General features: G+C 36.1%; 3 protein-coding genes across 3 annotated transcripts; all 3 read left to right on the top strand.

Annotated features, from left to right (window-relative positions):
- Nucleotides 1-4,005: 4,005 nt before the first annotated feature.
- On the top strand, nt 4,006-7,339 carry LOC134242034 (uncharacterized). Its single transcript, XM_062724040.1, has 3 exons — nt 4,006-4,474; nt 5,100-5,258; nt 6,579-7,339. Exons 1-3 carry the CDS (start codon nt 4,006-4,008, stop codon nt 7,337-7,339), a joined length of 1,389 nt encoding a protein of 462 aa, XP_062580024.1.
- A 986-nt stretch (nt 7,340-8,325) lies between these two features.
- On the top strand, nt 8,326-12,096 carry LOC134242028 (uncharacterized). The gene is made up of 4 exons (XM_062724033.1): nt 8,326-9,071; nt 9,219-9,414; nt 9,737-11,735; nt 11,848-12,096. Exons 1-3 carry the CDS (start codon nt 8,726-8,728, stop codon nt 11,133-11,135), a joined length of 1,941 nt encoding a protein of 646 aa, XP_062580017.1. The 5' UTR covers nt 8,326-8,725; the 3' UTR covers nt 11,136-11,735; nt 11,848-12,096.
- Nucleotides 12,097-12,266: 170 nt separating this feature from the next.
- LOC134242029 (uncharacterized) lies at nt 12,267-12,937 on the top strand. Its single transcript, XM_062724034.1, has 2 exons — nt 12,267-12,438; nt 12,574-12,937. The coding sequence occupies exons 1-2, from the start codon at nt 12,372-12,374 to the stop codon at nt 12,807-12,809; spliced, it is 303 nt and encodes a 100-aa protein (XP_062580018.1). The 5' UTR covers nt 12,267-12,371; the 3' UTR covers nt 12,810-12,937.
- Nucleotides 12,938-14,941: the final 2,004 nt, after the last annotated feature.

Raw genomic sequence — 14,941 nt, forward strand, 5'->3', positions numbered from 1 at the left:
TTTATTACAATGCCATAAAAAACCAAATATGTACAAAAGTTACACCTAATATCAAATCAGAGATTAACTTCAGTGTAAATATATGTATATTATAAACACATGACAAAATAAGTTAGATACATTATAACATTATTAACATATCTTTCATCAGGCCGATCAGTTCATAACACTCATTGGGGACAATAATCATGAAGTCATATTAGACTTATGATGATATAGTAAAAATGCATTGATTCTTTGAAAATCTTCTCTGCTGTTGGTTATTAAGCTGATAAACTGTTAGTATTAATAAAAAATGATGATTAGCAAAAATTGTGCAATGTGTGGGGTTCCCATGGGGTTGAGCACTGCTGATTATAAAAAGCATATTTTTCTTTGTTCCCCTGATTTGTCTCTGTACTAAAGTAAACATGCCAAATGTATAGTTTTAATGAGCAATGTTGTCTCTTCAAAATTGTGAATTTCATGGCCTTTTTTATGTCTCAACCTTCAATTTCCTCCACATAACAGAAACACCTAATATGTTGAAAATTTGATTTATTCGTCAATTAAATACGGATCAACAATCTGGACATTTAGAAAAAAAATCAGAATATCAACCAAACATATTCCAATACTACAAGAAACACAGATCGCCTTAATAAGCAAACACAAAAGAACTGACAATATGCAATGTTATCAATTACCTTCAAATCATAAACACTGTAAAGCTTACTTTTTCATACATGAGCAATATGATCATAATACATCTCTCAAAATCAATATAATTTCCATAAAAAACCAAACAGTTTTCTGATTTTAAGACAAACTTACCACATAAAACATATGGAGATAATGAACAGTATTCAAGATCAAAAGTCCTTAAAACAATACAAATAGGAACAGAGCAAACACAGACCTCGAAAGCACCTGAGGTGGGATCAGGTGCCATGGAGGAGTGAGCACCCCCTGCCAACCGTCCATACCTTCATTTGACTCACTGATAAATTATATATGCTGACAATAGCATTGCTTCGACCATAGAACTTACGAAATGATGACTTTAAACGAGATTGTTGAAATTCTTGTTACATCAACTCGTTCGGCATGCTCTTGCGTTTCAAATCAACTGAAATATATAAACTCCGAATACAGGTGATGAAGAAATATTGCTGCTTAAGTAAGGGTACTTGACGATAGAAAAATTAAAGTCATCACGTTTATCAGAGAGATTGGTTGTTTAATTATCATTAACGTCTTTTTCAAGTAAAATATCCAAATGTGAATTAAATGTGTCAGACTCTGTAGTATCTTGTATCTAAAGCTCACCAGGATATATCGTATCGATATAAAAATGAAAATTACCATTGTTAATTAACAATAAGTCGTCGATTTATCTAAATGTCGAGTGAAAGTGTTTTCTTCTTTTCACGCATAAGATTTTATACAAATTCTGCTTCACATGAATACAAAAATAGGTCTGCTAGTAACGGAACGCAAATGGTACACATGGGAATTCCAATAGATTGTTGGAAGACCTAGTCTCCAAAAATAATATAGATATTGTCAGTCAGAACTCAAGCATCTTTTTGTTTTTTAACCAAATAATTTTGCAAATGACCAATGACAAGGGAATTTGAATTGTTTGATATAAGTTTTTACAATTCTTTTGTTTAAGCCTTTTAATTTTCTACAATGTAGGAAGGTGACTGGCCTAAGTTTGGACTGAATGCAAGAATGATTGTAAGTGTTATTCATAATGATTAAAGCATTGCAAATCTTTAGATTTGCATGAAATACAAGAAGGATATGGAGATAATGAACAGTATTCAATCTCAACGTCCATTAAACAATATACAAAATAAGAGCAGAGCAAACACGGACCTCCGAAACATCAGAGGTGGGATCAGGTGCCATGGAGGAGTGAGCATCCCCTGCCAACCGGTCACACCCCCGTGTGCTCGTTGTCATGATCAGTAAATAACGGAAAAAATCCGTCGTCAATTCAGTGTATAAATAATGGACTAACAATTGGTATGAAAAACGTCAGTCAGCATTTGACTCAATGATAAATTGTATTTGCTGACAAGGTCATTGTATCGACCATAGAATTTACGAAATGATGACCTTAAACGAGACTGTTGATATTCTTGTTTCATCAACTTGCTTGTCAATAATTTACCTCGTTTAAGAAATTGTTCATACGTAGGGCACACTCTTGCGTATCGAATCAACTGAGATATATATACTCCGTATGCAGGTGATGAAGGTATATTGCTGCATAAGTAAAGGAAGTTGACGATAGAAAAGTTAAAGTCATCACGTTTATCATAGAGCTTGGTTGTTAGATTACCATTAATGTCTTTTTCTAGTAAAATATCCAAGTATGAAGCAGAAGTGTCGGACTCTGTGGTATCTTTTATCTCAAGCTCACCAGGATATATCGTATCGACGTAGGAATGGAAATTATCATTATTAATTGACAATACGTCGTCGATATATATAAATGTCGAGTTGAAGGCCACAGCAAATGATTACAAATGATTTTGGTATTAAAATATCAATAATTATGTTTCCCTTGAATGGAATTGAACCATCACAGTAGCTCATTTGGTATAGAACTCGCTTTGTTATTGGAAGGTCGCGACTGACCTAATTCGATAAAAAATGTGTTTCTATTCCTTCGCAAAGCGATCGGCTCTTTGGATTGAAAGTTGTAGGTCCTTGGTTGAGACCTTTAAAACCGAAACCCCGTGCCACGACATAAAGATACATAACTGTTCAATTGCTTTTAACAAGTGCCAAGTATAAGTCTAAAATCTAAGCTCTACATCGGTATAAATGATGACGTCTCTATATTAGCCATTATTCATGGGTGAAGAATTTTCGAACAGGTTGCAAAACTAAATACAATCAATTGATCTTTAAATTAACACTATCAGCTTCTATTAAAGAAATAGAAACGCTTAAACGATTCAAATTGATATGTTGTAATAAATGTTCATCTTAATTTTATTGTAGAACAATTCGTCGTTTCTCTACAAAGCTGTGGAACTCAACGTAAGTGAGATAAAGTTAAAAAGCAAAATTCAATTGTACAGAGAGCACAAAAAATCAAAACAAAAAATCCAAATGAGTGAAAACCGTAGATATCAATGTATTTTAAAGTTCGTGGACTACTGCGATAAAATTAATACTTTGCAGTCTGTGTACACAACACCGGTGAATAAATTCTCATTTCAAAAGATTTTCCTATTAGATTCATGTAGAAAATGCATCGTAGTTTTGGTTGCAAAACATCATCATAGAATTTCTTACAAATCATCGTCAAATTACTGTGTACACGGGAATTTTCGCCCCTGTTTTATTTTCGCTCCTGTCACCCTTTAATAGGCGGGCGAATTTAAAACGGAGCGAATTAAAAGAACACAGTATTATTTCTCAAACAATACTGTGACTAAGCGAATTTAAAACGGGGCAAAATTGTTTGTAATTGTGAAAGGGTGTAAATAACACGGTTCAACAATTACCCTGTATACAGTATTAGAATATGACACTTTTATTTTATTCTCTATTTGAAAATATGATTCTTACTAAATCTGTTTAAATTAGTGATTATTGTAAGTAATAACTTTTATGTGACATGTGCAGTGTTTATTTAGTTTTCACTTATTTTACCCCTATCCGTCTTACGGGTGTAAACGTCTTGTGGCCTAGTTTTAACCTAACCCAAAATTTTGCCTTTTAGCCAATCATAATTCAGCAATCTGCCATGCTGCATTCATTGAATTATATTTCAGAAAACATCATAAGATATAACATTGCAATGCCTTCAAATTTAGCTCAAAAATCAGCTGTTTAAAGTGACCACCCCTATGAAAGTTTTTTAGACTCGTCCATTTACAGGTGAATGACACACCTGAGAGACCACTAAACAATGCTTTTAATTTTAGCTCTACAAGTGAGTGGACGTAAGTTTATCGCTCCACGTTTCGCATGTTTTTATAGGCATTGCAGACGTTTAGAATGGCGCAAAGTCAGCTTTTCTCCCCAGATGCCTTAGGGAGAAGAACACCGTCTTCTGATAGACTGCAGGTTTGTGTTTCGGAAAACGAGCAAATTTCCGACGATGCAGAAAGTGATTATGAGCAAACGCCAATTCAGGGCAATAAAGACAAAAATACGCCAATAAGGGGCACAAAAGATACGCCAATACGGGGCACAAGAAATACGCCAATACGGGGCACTAATAATGCTTGTACGCCGATTCAGGGCACTAATGAAGAACCTCACTCTGATGAAGGTTCGGGAAGAGAATGGAGAAACGAACGAGTTAATGCATCCAAAAGTGAAAGTAGAAAGAGAAAGCGTGAGAAGGAGAGCGATAGCGATTCAGAAGAATCAAGTTCAGATGACAGCAGTAGTTCAAATGATTCCGAGTCAGATTCAGATTCAGATATATTCAATCCTTCACAGGTTTTGAAGATGAAGGGAGGTGAGAAATTACCAAAGAAAATAACGAAATACATTGAGAAGTATGCTAACAATGGCATTACCAAAGCTACTCGACAAGAAATAACAAAGAACTGTAAAACACCAAACACAAAAAGATTAAAATCAAAAGAAACTGAAAGAATCATTAAAAAACTTTTTAGGAAAAGATTCAATCAGGCCATGTCCAACAAAAAAGAGAAAATTATAATAAATACACAAAATCGCATTCTTGATGCTACTGGTCCATTAGCCATACTTTGACATGAAGCTGAAAAGGTCAGAAAAGCTAATAAAGGCATAGACCCCAATGATGTTATAAATATTGTACAGAGAGCATTAGTGTTTATTGGAAATGCTCATTATGTGTATCTCACAGACAGACGCAAGACCTTATTAGGCAAACTTGTACCAGAGTGTGTTGACCTAATTGAGGACAGTTCTGGAAAGAAAGCATTAAGAAAATCAAAAGATAAACTGTTTGGAAACACATTTAGGAAGCTGTTAGCTAAAGACAGTAAAGATAATAGAGAGATTTCAGATCTTCTTCCACAAAGAAAACGATTCAAGTCTGACAATAAGAACTCTTATTTCTATGATAACAATAACGAGAGAAGGAACTCTTTCAGAAATGGTGCAGGTCGACCCCAGCGGTTTTTTCGGACAGGGCCCTCAAACAACAGATACCAGTTTGGGGGCCACAACTACAGAGGACAACAGAGCCAGAGAGGCAGAGGTTCAGCAAAGTTTCCTCTTTCCAGAAAGACAGAAAATCAGTAGAAATGAAGGTAAGGCCAATCACCTCAGAATTAAAATTTCCTGTTTTGACAGAAAATCTCAAGAATATCCCTGTGGGGGGGAGGTTGAAATATTTCCATCAAAACTGGGAAAATCTGTCAAAAGATTGCTGGGTTCTAGAAACAGTGCTAGGCTTAAAACTAGAATTCTTTCAAAATCCCCCCGTTCAAGTGAATCTTCCTCATTTCAAGGGATTTTCCAAGGAAAAGAATGCATTGGTAAACCAAGAAATTCTCAACATCTTAGAAAAGAGAGCAATTTTACAAATGGAAGACACATTGGACGGGTTCATAAGCCCCATATTTCTTGTAGAGAAAAAGGGAGGGGGCAAAGACCTGTAATAAACCTGAAAGAATTAAATGGTTACATGATATACAGACATTTCAAAATGGAGGGAATCAATCTAGTACGGGATATGATTCAAAAAGGGGACTGGCTAATAAAAATAGACCTGAAAGATGCTTATTTCATAATTCCCATTATAAAAGAAGATCAAAAATATCTCAGATTTATTTGGGAAGGGAAAGTGTATCAATTCCTTTGTCTTCCATTTGGGATAACAGTAGCCCCTTGGGTTTTCACCAAATTAATGAAAGTTCCCATGAGTTACCTTCGAAGGTTAGGGGTGAGATTAGTGATTTTCCTGGACGATATTCTGATCATGAATCAGACCAAGGAGGGGGCATTGATAGATGGCGAGAGAGCAGTCAATTTACTAGAAAGTTTAGGGTTTCTGATAAATTTCAAGAAATCAAATTTAGTCCCTTCCCAAGTTCTAGAATATCTGGGATTCAAGATAGACTCCAGTATAATGACACTCTCCTTACCATTAGAGAAGACAAAGAAGATAAGAACAATTTGTCAAGAGGTTTTCAGTTCAAATCCTGTTTCAGTAAGGAAATTGTCAGAAGTGATAGGAAATCTCACAGCAAGCATTCAAGCAGTATACCCAGCCCCGTTACATTATCGCCATCTACAAATGGCAAAGAACCAAATTTTCAGTCAATATCAAGATTACAATGCTCAAGTCTTCTTAACTCTAGAAGCCCAGAGAGATCTACTCTGGTGGATTCACCATTTAAACGACACAAATGGGAAGAGTATTGTAATGAATCAGCCATCAGTAGTTATACAGACAGATGCAAGCAATCTAGGTTGGGGGGCAACTTGCAAAAATGTCAGAATAGGGGGTGTAAGGTTACAAAGCGAGATTCATTATCACATAAATGTTCTAGAGCTTTTAGCAATAACGCATGCAGTAAAGGCATTTTTGAAACAAGAAACAAACATGGCTGTTCTTATTCAAACAGACAACAAAACAGCGATGACTTACATCAACAAAATGGGTGGAACAGTATCCAAGATGTGCAATCAGTTAGCATTAGATCTCTGGGAATGGTGTCTGAAAAAGAGTATCTCAATGAGAGCAGAATTCATTCCGGGAAAGGAAAATGTCATAGCAGACTGGGAGTCCAGACATCACAAGGACTCAAGCAGTTGGGGGTTAGATCCATACATATTTCAAATTCTAATGAACAAAACAATAGATTGCAAAGTAGATCTGTTTGCAGACAGAACCAATGCAAAACTAGACAAGTTCATCAGTTGGATGCCAGATCCAGAAGCAATGGCACACAATGCACTGTTGCATCCCTGGGTGGGAATAAGGGGGTATGCATTTCCCCCGTTTTGTCTCATTTCTCAATGTCTGAGCAAGATTCAGAGGGAAAAAGCAACGATTCTCCTAGTAACCCCAGCATGGTCAGCCCAACCATGGTATGCAACGATTCTGAAGATGTGCATTCAGGATCCCATTCTCCTCCCAATAATTCCCAATCTCCTAATGTCAGACAAGGGAGAACCTCACCCACTAGTGAGAAACAACTCACTCCAGTTAGTCGGATGGGTTGTCTCAGGAGATCCATGCAAACAATGCACTTATCGCAAGAGACTGAAGATCTCATCTGTAACTCATGGGGAAAGGGCACAACATCTTCTTACAATTCAGCCTGGAAAAAGTGGGTTAGCTGGTGTGTCAGAAGGGAGGTTGATCCATTTTCAGCCCCTATAAGCTTTGTATTAGATTTTTTAAGCTATTTGTATTATGAGGAGTTTCAATATAGAACAATTAATGTTCACAGATCTGCTCTTTCCTCCGTGATGCCTCATGTCAATAATTTGCCCATTGGTCAGCATTCCATGGTAAAACTTCTAATGAGAGGTATTTTAAGAGGAAATCCCCCCTTACCAAGATATAAAGAGACATGGGATGTAGATAAGGTTTTAAATTATTTTATTTCTCTCCCAAGTAATGAAGAACTGTCTCTAAAACTCTTGTCAAAAAAGTTGGCTATGCTTCTAGCTATTGCTGCCCCCAAAAGAGTTTCAGAAATAGCAAGATTAGATAAGGGGTTCCTGCAAGTTATACCATCAGGTGTTAAATTTCTTTTGCCAGGGTTGTCAAAGACGCAAAGAGATTGCCGTTCAAAAGAAGTGTTCTATGCACGTTTTCCAGATCATAAAAATCTGTGTGTAGTTGAATGTTTACTTGAGTATTTACACAGAACAAAGACATTTAGGACTCGTAATGAGCATTCAGGTGATCCAATATTACGGTCGGTTATTAAACCACATAAAGGTTTAACAGCTAATACAGTTTCAAATTGGATAAGGGATGTTATGGCCATGGCAGGTATTGATACTGCTAAATTTAAGCCTCATTCAGCTCGTAGTGCATCAACCAGTAAGGCCTTTAAAAAAGGTACATCTGTAAATGAGGTATTAGAAATGGCAGACTGGTCACATGCAGGAACCTTTTATAAATTTTATTGTAGGTCTACATGCTTAGATAAATCAGATGGATTTTCCAAAGCAGTTTTGACTTTAGGTTAGTTGGAGCTTTGAACCTGCAATGTTATATCTTATGATGTTTTCTGAAATATAATTGAAGATTTTATGAGGGCATATTGCCCGAAATGAAATATTGATTGTATGAAGAAAACTCATAAGATATAACATTGCAATCCCTCCACAACCCACCCAGTTACATTGGGCCTAAATTAAAATATTGTTTGTTTGCCCTTAGCCGACCGACCCGCGAAAATTAGCCCGACTCAAAATATTTTATTTCAATTTTCACAAAAATATTTTTTTTATTTGATTCGTATCTTTATCCGTTTTTATCCGTTTAGCTTTTTTCACCAAAACCTGTGTTAGGTTATTTAGACGCTTTGATTCTCCCTTTCCCCAATTGTATAAAGCGTGTTGATGATTGAGATTAGGAACTTCGTTAAATGTTGACAGAATGGCGGTATGTTTGACAGCATGGCGGTAAAAAGGAGTTTGTCTACCTTCAAGTCACTTTCAGACGAGGATTGCTTCACCGTGTGTGCCTCTATAACCGCAACATGTGCTGGCAATTCAAAACAGATTTGTATAAACAGACTTTTAGAGTACTATGTATGAAACAACATTTGCAGATATATATGTCGATCTTGCCAATGAATGTTCAGACTATCACGTGCATAAAACGGACAGAGTTACCGTTACTATTTCAGAAAAACTAAACAGTCCCGATTGTTTTCACCCAGACTTACAAGAGCCATTGCTGACTATGAAAAATTTTAACAATCTTTTAAAATGTGTACGTTTCAAAGTAGAAAGGGACGAGAGTGTAGGATTAGAGTTAGATTTAAAGGATCAGCCCCAGGGAAAAAAAAGAACAGCATTCACAGAAATGATGGAGTCATCAACGAAGAGGAAACCGCCACCCCTAAAAGACCAAAATTCACTGCGTTTTACAGGTATAGACATTAATATTTATTTCCAATGTATTGCTGCAAGTAAATGAAGATAAATTGCCGTTATACCCTACCATTTCTTGGCATGTGCTACAGATAGTTCGGCAATATATTAAATATTAATTAAATATTATTTTGTTTCCATTTTAGGGAAAGACAAAATGTACAATAATATCTGTGATGAAATGGCCAAATGTGGAGCTGAATTTCCTCTGTCGATGACAAACGACGTAATTAGAAAACACGTATCTGCAATAACTGATGTATTATGGTACTTGGATGGAAACATGGAAAAAATAATGGAGAGAAGTTTACATTACAAAGACGTCAAACCAGTTCCTAAAAGGTTGTCTGTCAGTTGGCATAAGTGCTATGATTTTCTCTTTAAAATTTAGCCTGTTGTATTTTGTAGATTGATCATGTATCAAAATATAGCACACTTTATCAGATACAATATATAAAAGATATCTCTGTATATCTAAACTTTCAGATGTTCAGAATCATACTTTCAGAAAGGGGCTAGGGGAGAGCATGTTCCTACTAAAATCATAGGCATTTTATTGTGATAAAAATTGTAATTTTTTATTATAATTCTAAAATGAAAATCTATTTATTTATAGAAAATAATTAGAAAGATATCTCTGTTTACAATTATGCTTCTTTTTCAGGTTTCTTCAGTCTTCTTTTAAAGGACTCAATGATTGGAAAAAAAAGAAACAGAAGGCTCCTTCAATTCAGTCAACTGAGATAAAGAAACATAGCTCAGCTTTGTTCAACATAGTAACGTGTGCGTTTACTGCCCAGTGGGGAGAATTTCGGAGAGACCTGGAACATTTAGCTATATCCCTTGATGCGTATGCCACTTTCCTGGATATGTCAAATGATGCCCAGCAGAAACGTCAGATTTTAGATCACCCAGTTCGACAAGTTGGAGACCATGCCTTTTTGGAACATAGAACCTCAAAAACAGATGTAGTTTTTCCACAATATTCCATTCTGGATGACATAATGGCAAGGCGTGAAAAATACTCATACTTGCTTTATGATGAGAAAAAACACACAAGTTTTCAGAAACCTATGGATAGTCAACAAAGATGGAACTTTTTAAAATATTTGAAGTTATCCGTCCCTGTTGACATTCTTACTTACAACCCAGGTGGGGCAGTTGGAAGTACCATTGTCCTGTGGAGGACAAACGAAGAAAGAGCTACTGATGAAGTGATGCAGTGTTCTGTTCAGGTGTATGAGAAAATTAGGGTTTTACTACCAGAGTTTCATACAAGACAGATGAGAAAAATGTTCGTATCCAAATTTTGCAACTTACCTGCAGTTTCAGTTCCACCTGCTGTTCTGAGGGTTATTTACACTGAGCTTACTTTAGACTCATCAGCTGAGCAAAACAAAGGCATTGAAAATCGCATAAGAGAAGCTATATTGTCAGAAGACCCAGATATAGTTACCGATTTAAGGCACTTGAATCCTGGCCGTCCAAATGATACATTTAACTCATTTTTTGATAAACTTTCTGAAATCATTGAAGATATGACTGCTGCAGATGAACGACGTCACAATGTGGAGCACTTATCTCAATTTGTTTCAGTAAGGGATTTGATCAATCAAGTCGCCTCTAAGTTGCCAGAACATACAAATATACCTAGTGAGAGCACTGTTTTATTTGCATTTGTCCCAAAAAACAGCCATACAAATGTGTCAAAACTTTACAAATCGAAGATACCATTGCAATTCAAAGTTCAGACTCGCCAATTGAGATCTAGTCATCAGGACGATCACTACTGTGCTGCAGTGTTTAAGTACTCCAGACATTTTTCTGTGAAATATAAGCCGTCTGTGACCTTTCTTTGTGTTGACGATAAATCCAAAGTAGATTTTGGTGAGCCTGGACTTTATGTTTCCACAGGTGTACGTGGCAAAAAATCCATTGCTCCAATGCAGTCAAACTTAAGTGCGCTAGACCATGATATGCAAAGTAAAGGGTCATTGACTCCATCCGTGTGTTTGGAATTGACATTCCTGAGAAAAAAGATGATTCCTTCTACAGAGGAGTAGTACATGTTACTTATAAGGATTCAATCTTTCAGTCAAGCTCACCATGGAGACATGCTACCGAGATATCAATGATGTTGGAGGGGAAAACAGAAATTCCTGAGGGTTTGGTACTTTATTCTGATGGAGGCCCAGATCACAGAGTGACATTCCATTCAGTAAAACTGAGTCTCATTGTTCTATTCAAAAAGCTAAACCTAGACTTCTTAGTGGCAGCTAGAACTGCTCCTGGACATAGCTGGCTCAACCCAGCTGAGAGAATCATGTCAATTCTCAACATTGCAATTCAGAATGTGGCACTATGCAGAGAGGAAAGCACCAGTGAAGTTGAGCAAGTGATAAAATCTGCAAATACAATGTCTGACATAAGGAAAAAAGCTGAGAAAAATCCCGAGGTAAAGCCTGCTTGGATGGAAGCTGTAAGACCTTTGCGTGAAATTCTGGAAGAAAGAACAGAGCGACTGATGCTAAAAGGACAACCTTTTCAAGTACATTCAGCTGCTTCAGATCAGGCTGTTAAAACATTTGAGGAGACTGTCAGAAATCTTTTTCCCAATATAGAGTTAGGGAAATATCAAGAAAGATTTTTGAAATCTAATGCAGGTATGTGTAAATGATTTTAAAATGATGCAGAAAAAACTTGTTAATATCAGACTCCAGGTACGTTGTGTTTTGAATTTGTGATTTGTAATAATAGGATAATTTCTTCCAACAGACTACCAGAAATTCCTTGCTGATCACTGTAGAGAGAGGACATACATCTTTCAGATTCACAGATGTGGGGACATAACCTGTTGTGGACCAAACAGAGGAGCAACAGAATTTCCATGGATTCCAGATCCAGAGGTCAAAGAAAATGACAGAGACCATTATCAAGATTTTGAAGACCTAGTTGGTAAGGATACATCAGAAAAGGACAGGCCATCAGCATTAAATGCAAGGGCTACAGCTGTTGCTGAACAAATTCAGGTAATTTTATTGTCAACATGTGATTTCATTAAACATGTAAATTAAATATGTATTAAAGGATAAAGTATATAGAGTGAATAAACAGAATTTGTACAGAGAATTTATAGAAAAAATAATGCATTTTAATATTTATTCTTTAATTGAATTTTGGTATTATATGGTATCAGGAATTCAGGGTTGGTTGCACAGAACGTCAGGCTCATCAAGAGGTGTTATGAATGCAATAAGCCTCGATGCATATACTCCAAGAGTAAACACTCCCTCCAAGATATGAGAGCAGTGCACAGAATTCTGGAAAAGTATGATTACAGCTGTGGGTCAGAGATTGTTCCAGATGGTTTGTATATTTAAAATACCTAGACTTTTTAGATGAATATTGAATAGTAAGAAAAATCATATGTTGAATAAAGGGAAACATTATTGATATTCTATGTTATGTTGCAAATATACCTAAAAATTGTTATACTTTCAGGTTTTGAAAACCTTAACATCTGTGTAAGGATGCAGTTAAACTGTAACTCACCCATTGAGTTTCCGTATTATGCCGAGAACAATACCTTGGGGGTCAACAAGACCATCTGTTGCCACTGCGCAGGAGAACAGGCCGAGAGGGACAAGGAGACATTAAAAAAATTTAGAACTGTTCTTCCAATTTGTGCACAGTGCAAAAGAAGTGAAAAAGTTATCATTAAGAGAAACCCAATTTAGATGCAAATCAAAATTCCTTTATGTAATATTAAGATGAAAGCGACATGAACAGTAATGTTTTAAGAAAAAAAATGTAATTGCATGTCTATGTTTTCTCAAGTAGGGAATTTCTTTTCTCAATTTATTTAGAAGTTTTCATATTCAGACAGATGTTTAAATACTTGATTTCTTTTAAAGATAAGTATTAAATGTGTTCAACAAAGAATATTCAGTGTCAATTACTAAGGATGAGAGTACAGAATCTTAGTGCTGAATGAAGTTAGGTTCATTGCTAAGTGCAGTACTAGTTAGAACCTCCAGTATCTATAGTGCTTAGAGGGACTGGTTAGTGATCCATATGTTATAAGGCACTGTGACATCCACCATGAAGTTATGTTATAAACTAACTAGCATACTACAGAGGGTGGCTAAGGATCAGAAGGTGCATACACTACATAAAATAAGCTTTATATTAAAAGTAGGTGCAGGATGACATGCAAAGCAAGATATATAGCTTACACCAGATTTTTTTAAGTACTACTTGTACATTTTGTTGTTCCATGAAGCATAAGATCTTAGACTAATAAGGAAGAATATGAACATGTTGATTTTTTTTATTTTAATAGTAATTTTATAAAAGTCAAAAAGAAAAAAAATAAAATATTTTTCCTACCTACCTACCCATTGCTAAAAATCTGGGTCGGCTAAGGGAAACAAACAATATTTTAATTTAGGCCTTGTTATATAATTTTAATTCTAATATATTTCAGAGTGAAGAGACCATGTGAGTCATAGAGCTGCACAGAAATGTCCTGGAAAAAATGTTATACCAGTATTAAAATCATTAAAGGATTGAAATAATAATATTGTGTTGTTATAAATCACAATTGCAAAATTGAAAGCATTGTTTAGTGGTCACTCAGGTGTGTCATTCACCTGTAAATGGACGAGTCTAAGAAACTTTCATAGGGGTGGTCACTTTAAACAGCTGATTTTTGAGCTAAATTTGAAGGCATTGCAATGTTATATCTTATGAGTTTTCTTCATATAATCAATATTTCATTTCGGGCAATATGCCCTCATAAAATCTTCAATTTTGATAGAAGCCACACAAATTTGGTGCAGTGAAATTTGTAAGATTTTGCGAAGTTTATTGATGACCTACGTCCTTCATCTGCAAGGAACATCTAGTGACATTATATCGATCATATATCTTTGTTTGGCAGAGAACGGTGAGTGTAAACAAACGCTTTTGCACTACCCTAATTGTTAATTTTGGCTCGGCCCGCCCGTGCAGTGCGCGATCCGGTTATAACCGGTTACAAAAGGGAGATGGACCACAACATGGACGACGTGAAGCGTCTCAGTGTTTGCATAATAGGACATTCATTTGTGTCTCGGCTCCAGCGTTACATGGACTCAAACTCAAGTCTCATGAATCTAAATTTGGATTCGGACAATTTTAATGTGAGGGTATGTGCCCGAGGAGGATTACGTGTGTCCCAGTTAAAGGATTTTATCAAATTTAAAAACAAACCACATGTGTGTTTTATTCAGATTGGCGAAAATGACATTTTGCGCTATGAGATGGAAAAATTATCAACGGATATCCTTTCAATAGCAAGTTATTTACACGAGGGGATGGATATCCCAGTTGTGATTGTCGGTCAACTGTTGCGTCGTCAGCCTTGGGCGTCCTCCGGCGACTTTAATGCGAAAATCGTTGCCGCAAACAATTTTCTTAAGGCAGGATGTTCCGACCTAGAAGGGGTCCATTTTTGGCACCACAGGGGATTTTGGAGTGACCTGAACTTCCACTGTCATGACGGGGTACACCTACAATGCCCAGGTTCACCAGTCCATGTTGTGTCTTCCTCCCCAATGCACAGATATTGGTGCAGCATTCGTTCAGCAATACTGCACTTCAAAGCTTTTCTCAGGCCAGTATAATTTGAATGATATTAATTATACATACTGATCGACTGGCTTGTCTTTGTATTTTGTTGGGTTTTTAATAGGTGAAAATGCATGAGAATGAAATACTTGATATTTGTGGGACCATACACAATTTTTCAGTATAGTGGTGACTATGCAGGACCACATGTATAGTTTTACTTTCATTTTCCCTGATGAAGTTAAAACCCAGCAAAACA

This window comes from Saccostrea cucullata, unplaced genomic scaffold, assembly GCF_032062105.1.
Source record: "Saccostrea cucullata isolate Sc308-1 unplaced genomic scaffold, CSIRO_AGI_Scuc_v1 ctg2798, whole genome shotgun sequence".
In the NCBI taxonomy this organism is placed as follows: Eukaryota; Metazoa; Mollusca; class Bivalvia; order Ostreida; family Ostreidae; genus Saccostrea; species Saccostrea cuccullata.

What these genes read in the sequence shown, in the direction of transcription:
- LOC134242028 (XM_062724033.1), top strand. Translation starts at nt 8,726, where the DNA reads ATGTATGAAACAACATTTGCAGATATATATGTCGATCTTGCCAATGAA. An exon ending in AAATTCACTGCGTTTTACAG is followed by an intron (nt 9,072 to 9,218) that starts GTATAGACATTA and finishes TTTCCATTTTAG; the next exon opens with GGAAAGACAAAATGTACAAT. An exon ending in GTCAAACCAGTTCCTAAAAG is followed by an intron (nt 9,415 to 9,736) that starts GTTGTCTGTCAG and finishes CTTCTTTTTCAG; the next exon opens with GTTTCTTCAGTCTTCTTTTA.
- LOC134242029 (XM_062724034.1), top strand. Translation starts at nt 12,372, where the DNA reads ATGAGAGCAGTGCACAGAATTCTGGAAAAGTATGATTACAGCTGTGGG. An exon ending in GTCAGAGATTGTTCCAGATG is followed by an intron (nt 12,439 to 12,573) that starts GTTTGTATATTT and finishes TTATACTTTCAG; the next exon opens with GTTTTGAAAACCTTAACATC.
- LOC134242034 (XM_062724040.1), top strand. Translation starts at nt 4,006, where the DNA reads ATGGCGCAAAGTCAGCTTTTCTCCCCAGATGCCTTAGGGAGAAGAACA. An exon ending in GGTTTTGAAGATGAAGGGAG is followed by an intron (nt 4,475 to 5,099) that starts GTGAGAAATTAC and finishes GAACTCTTTCAG; the next exon opens with AAATGGTGCAGGTCGACCCC. An exon ending in GAAAATCAGTAGAAATGAAG is followed by an intron (nt 5,259 to 6,578) that starts GTAAGGCCAATC and finishes TTATTCAAACAG; the next exon opens with ACAACAAAACAGCGATGACT.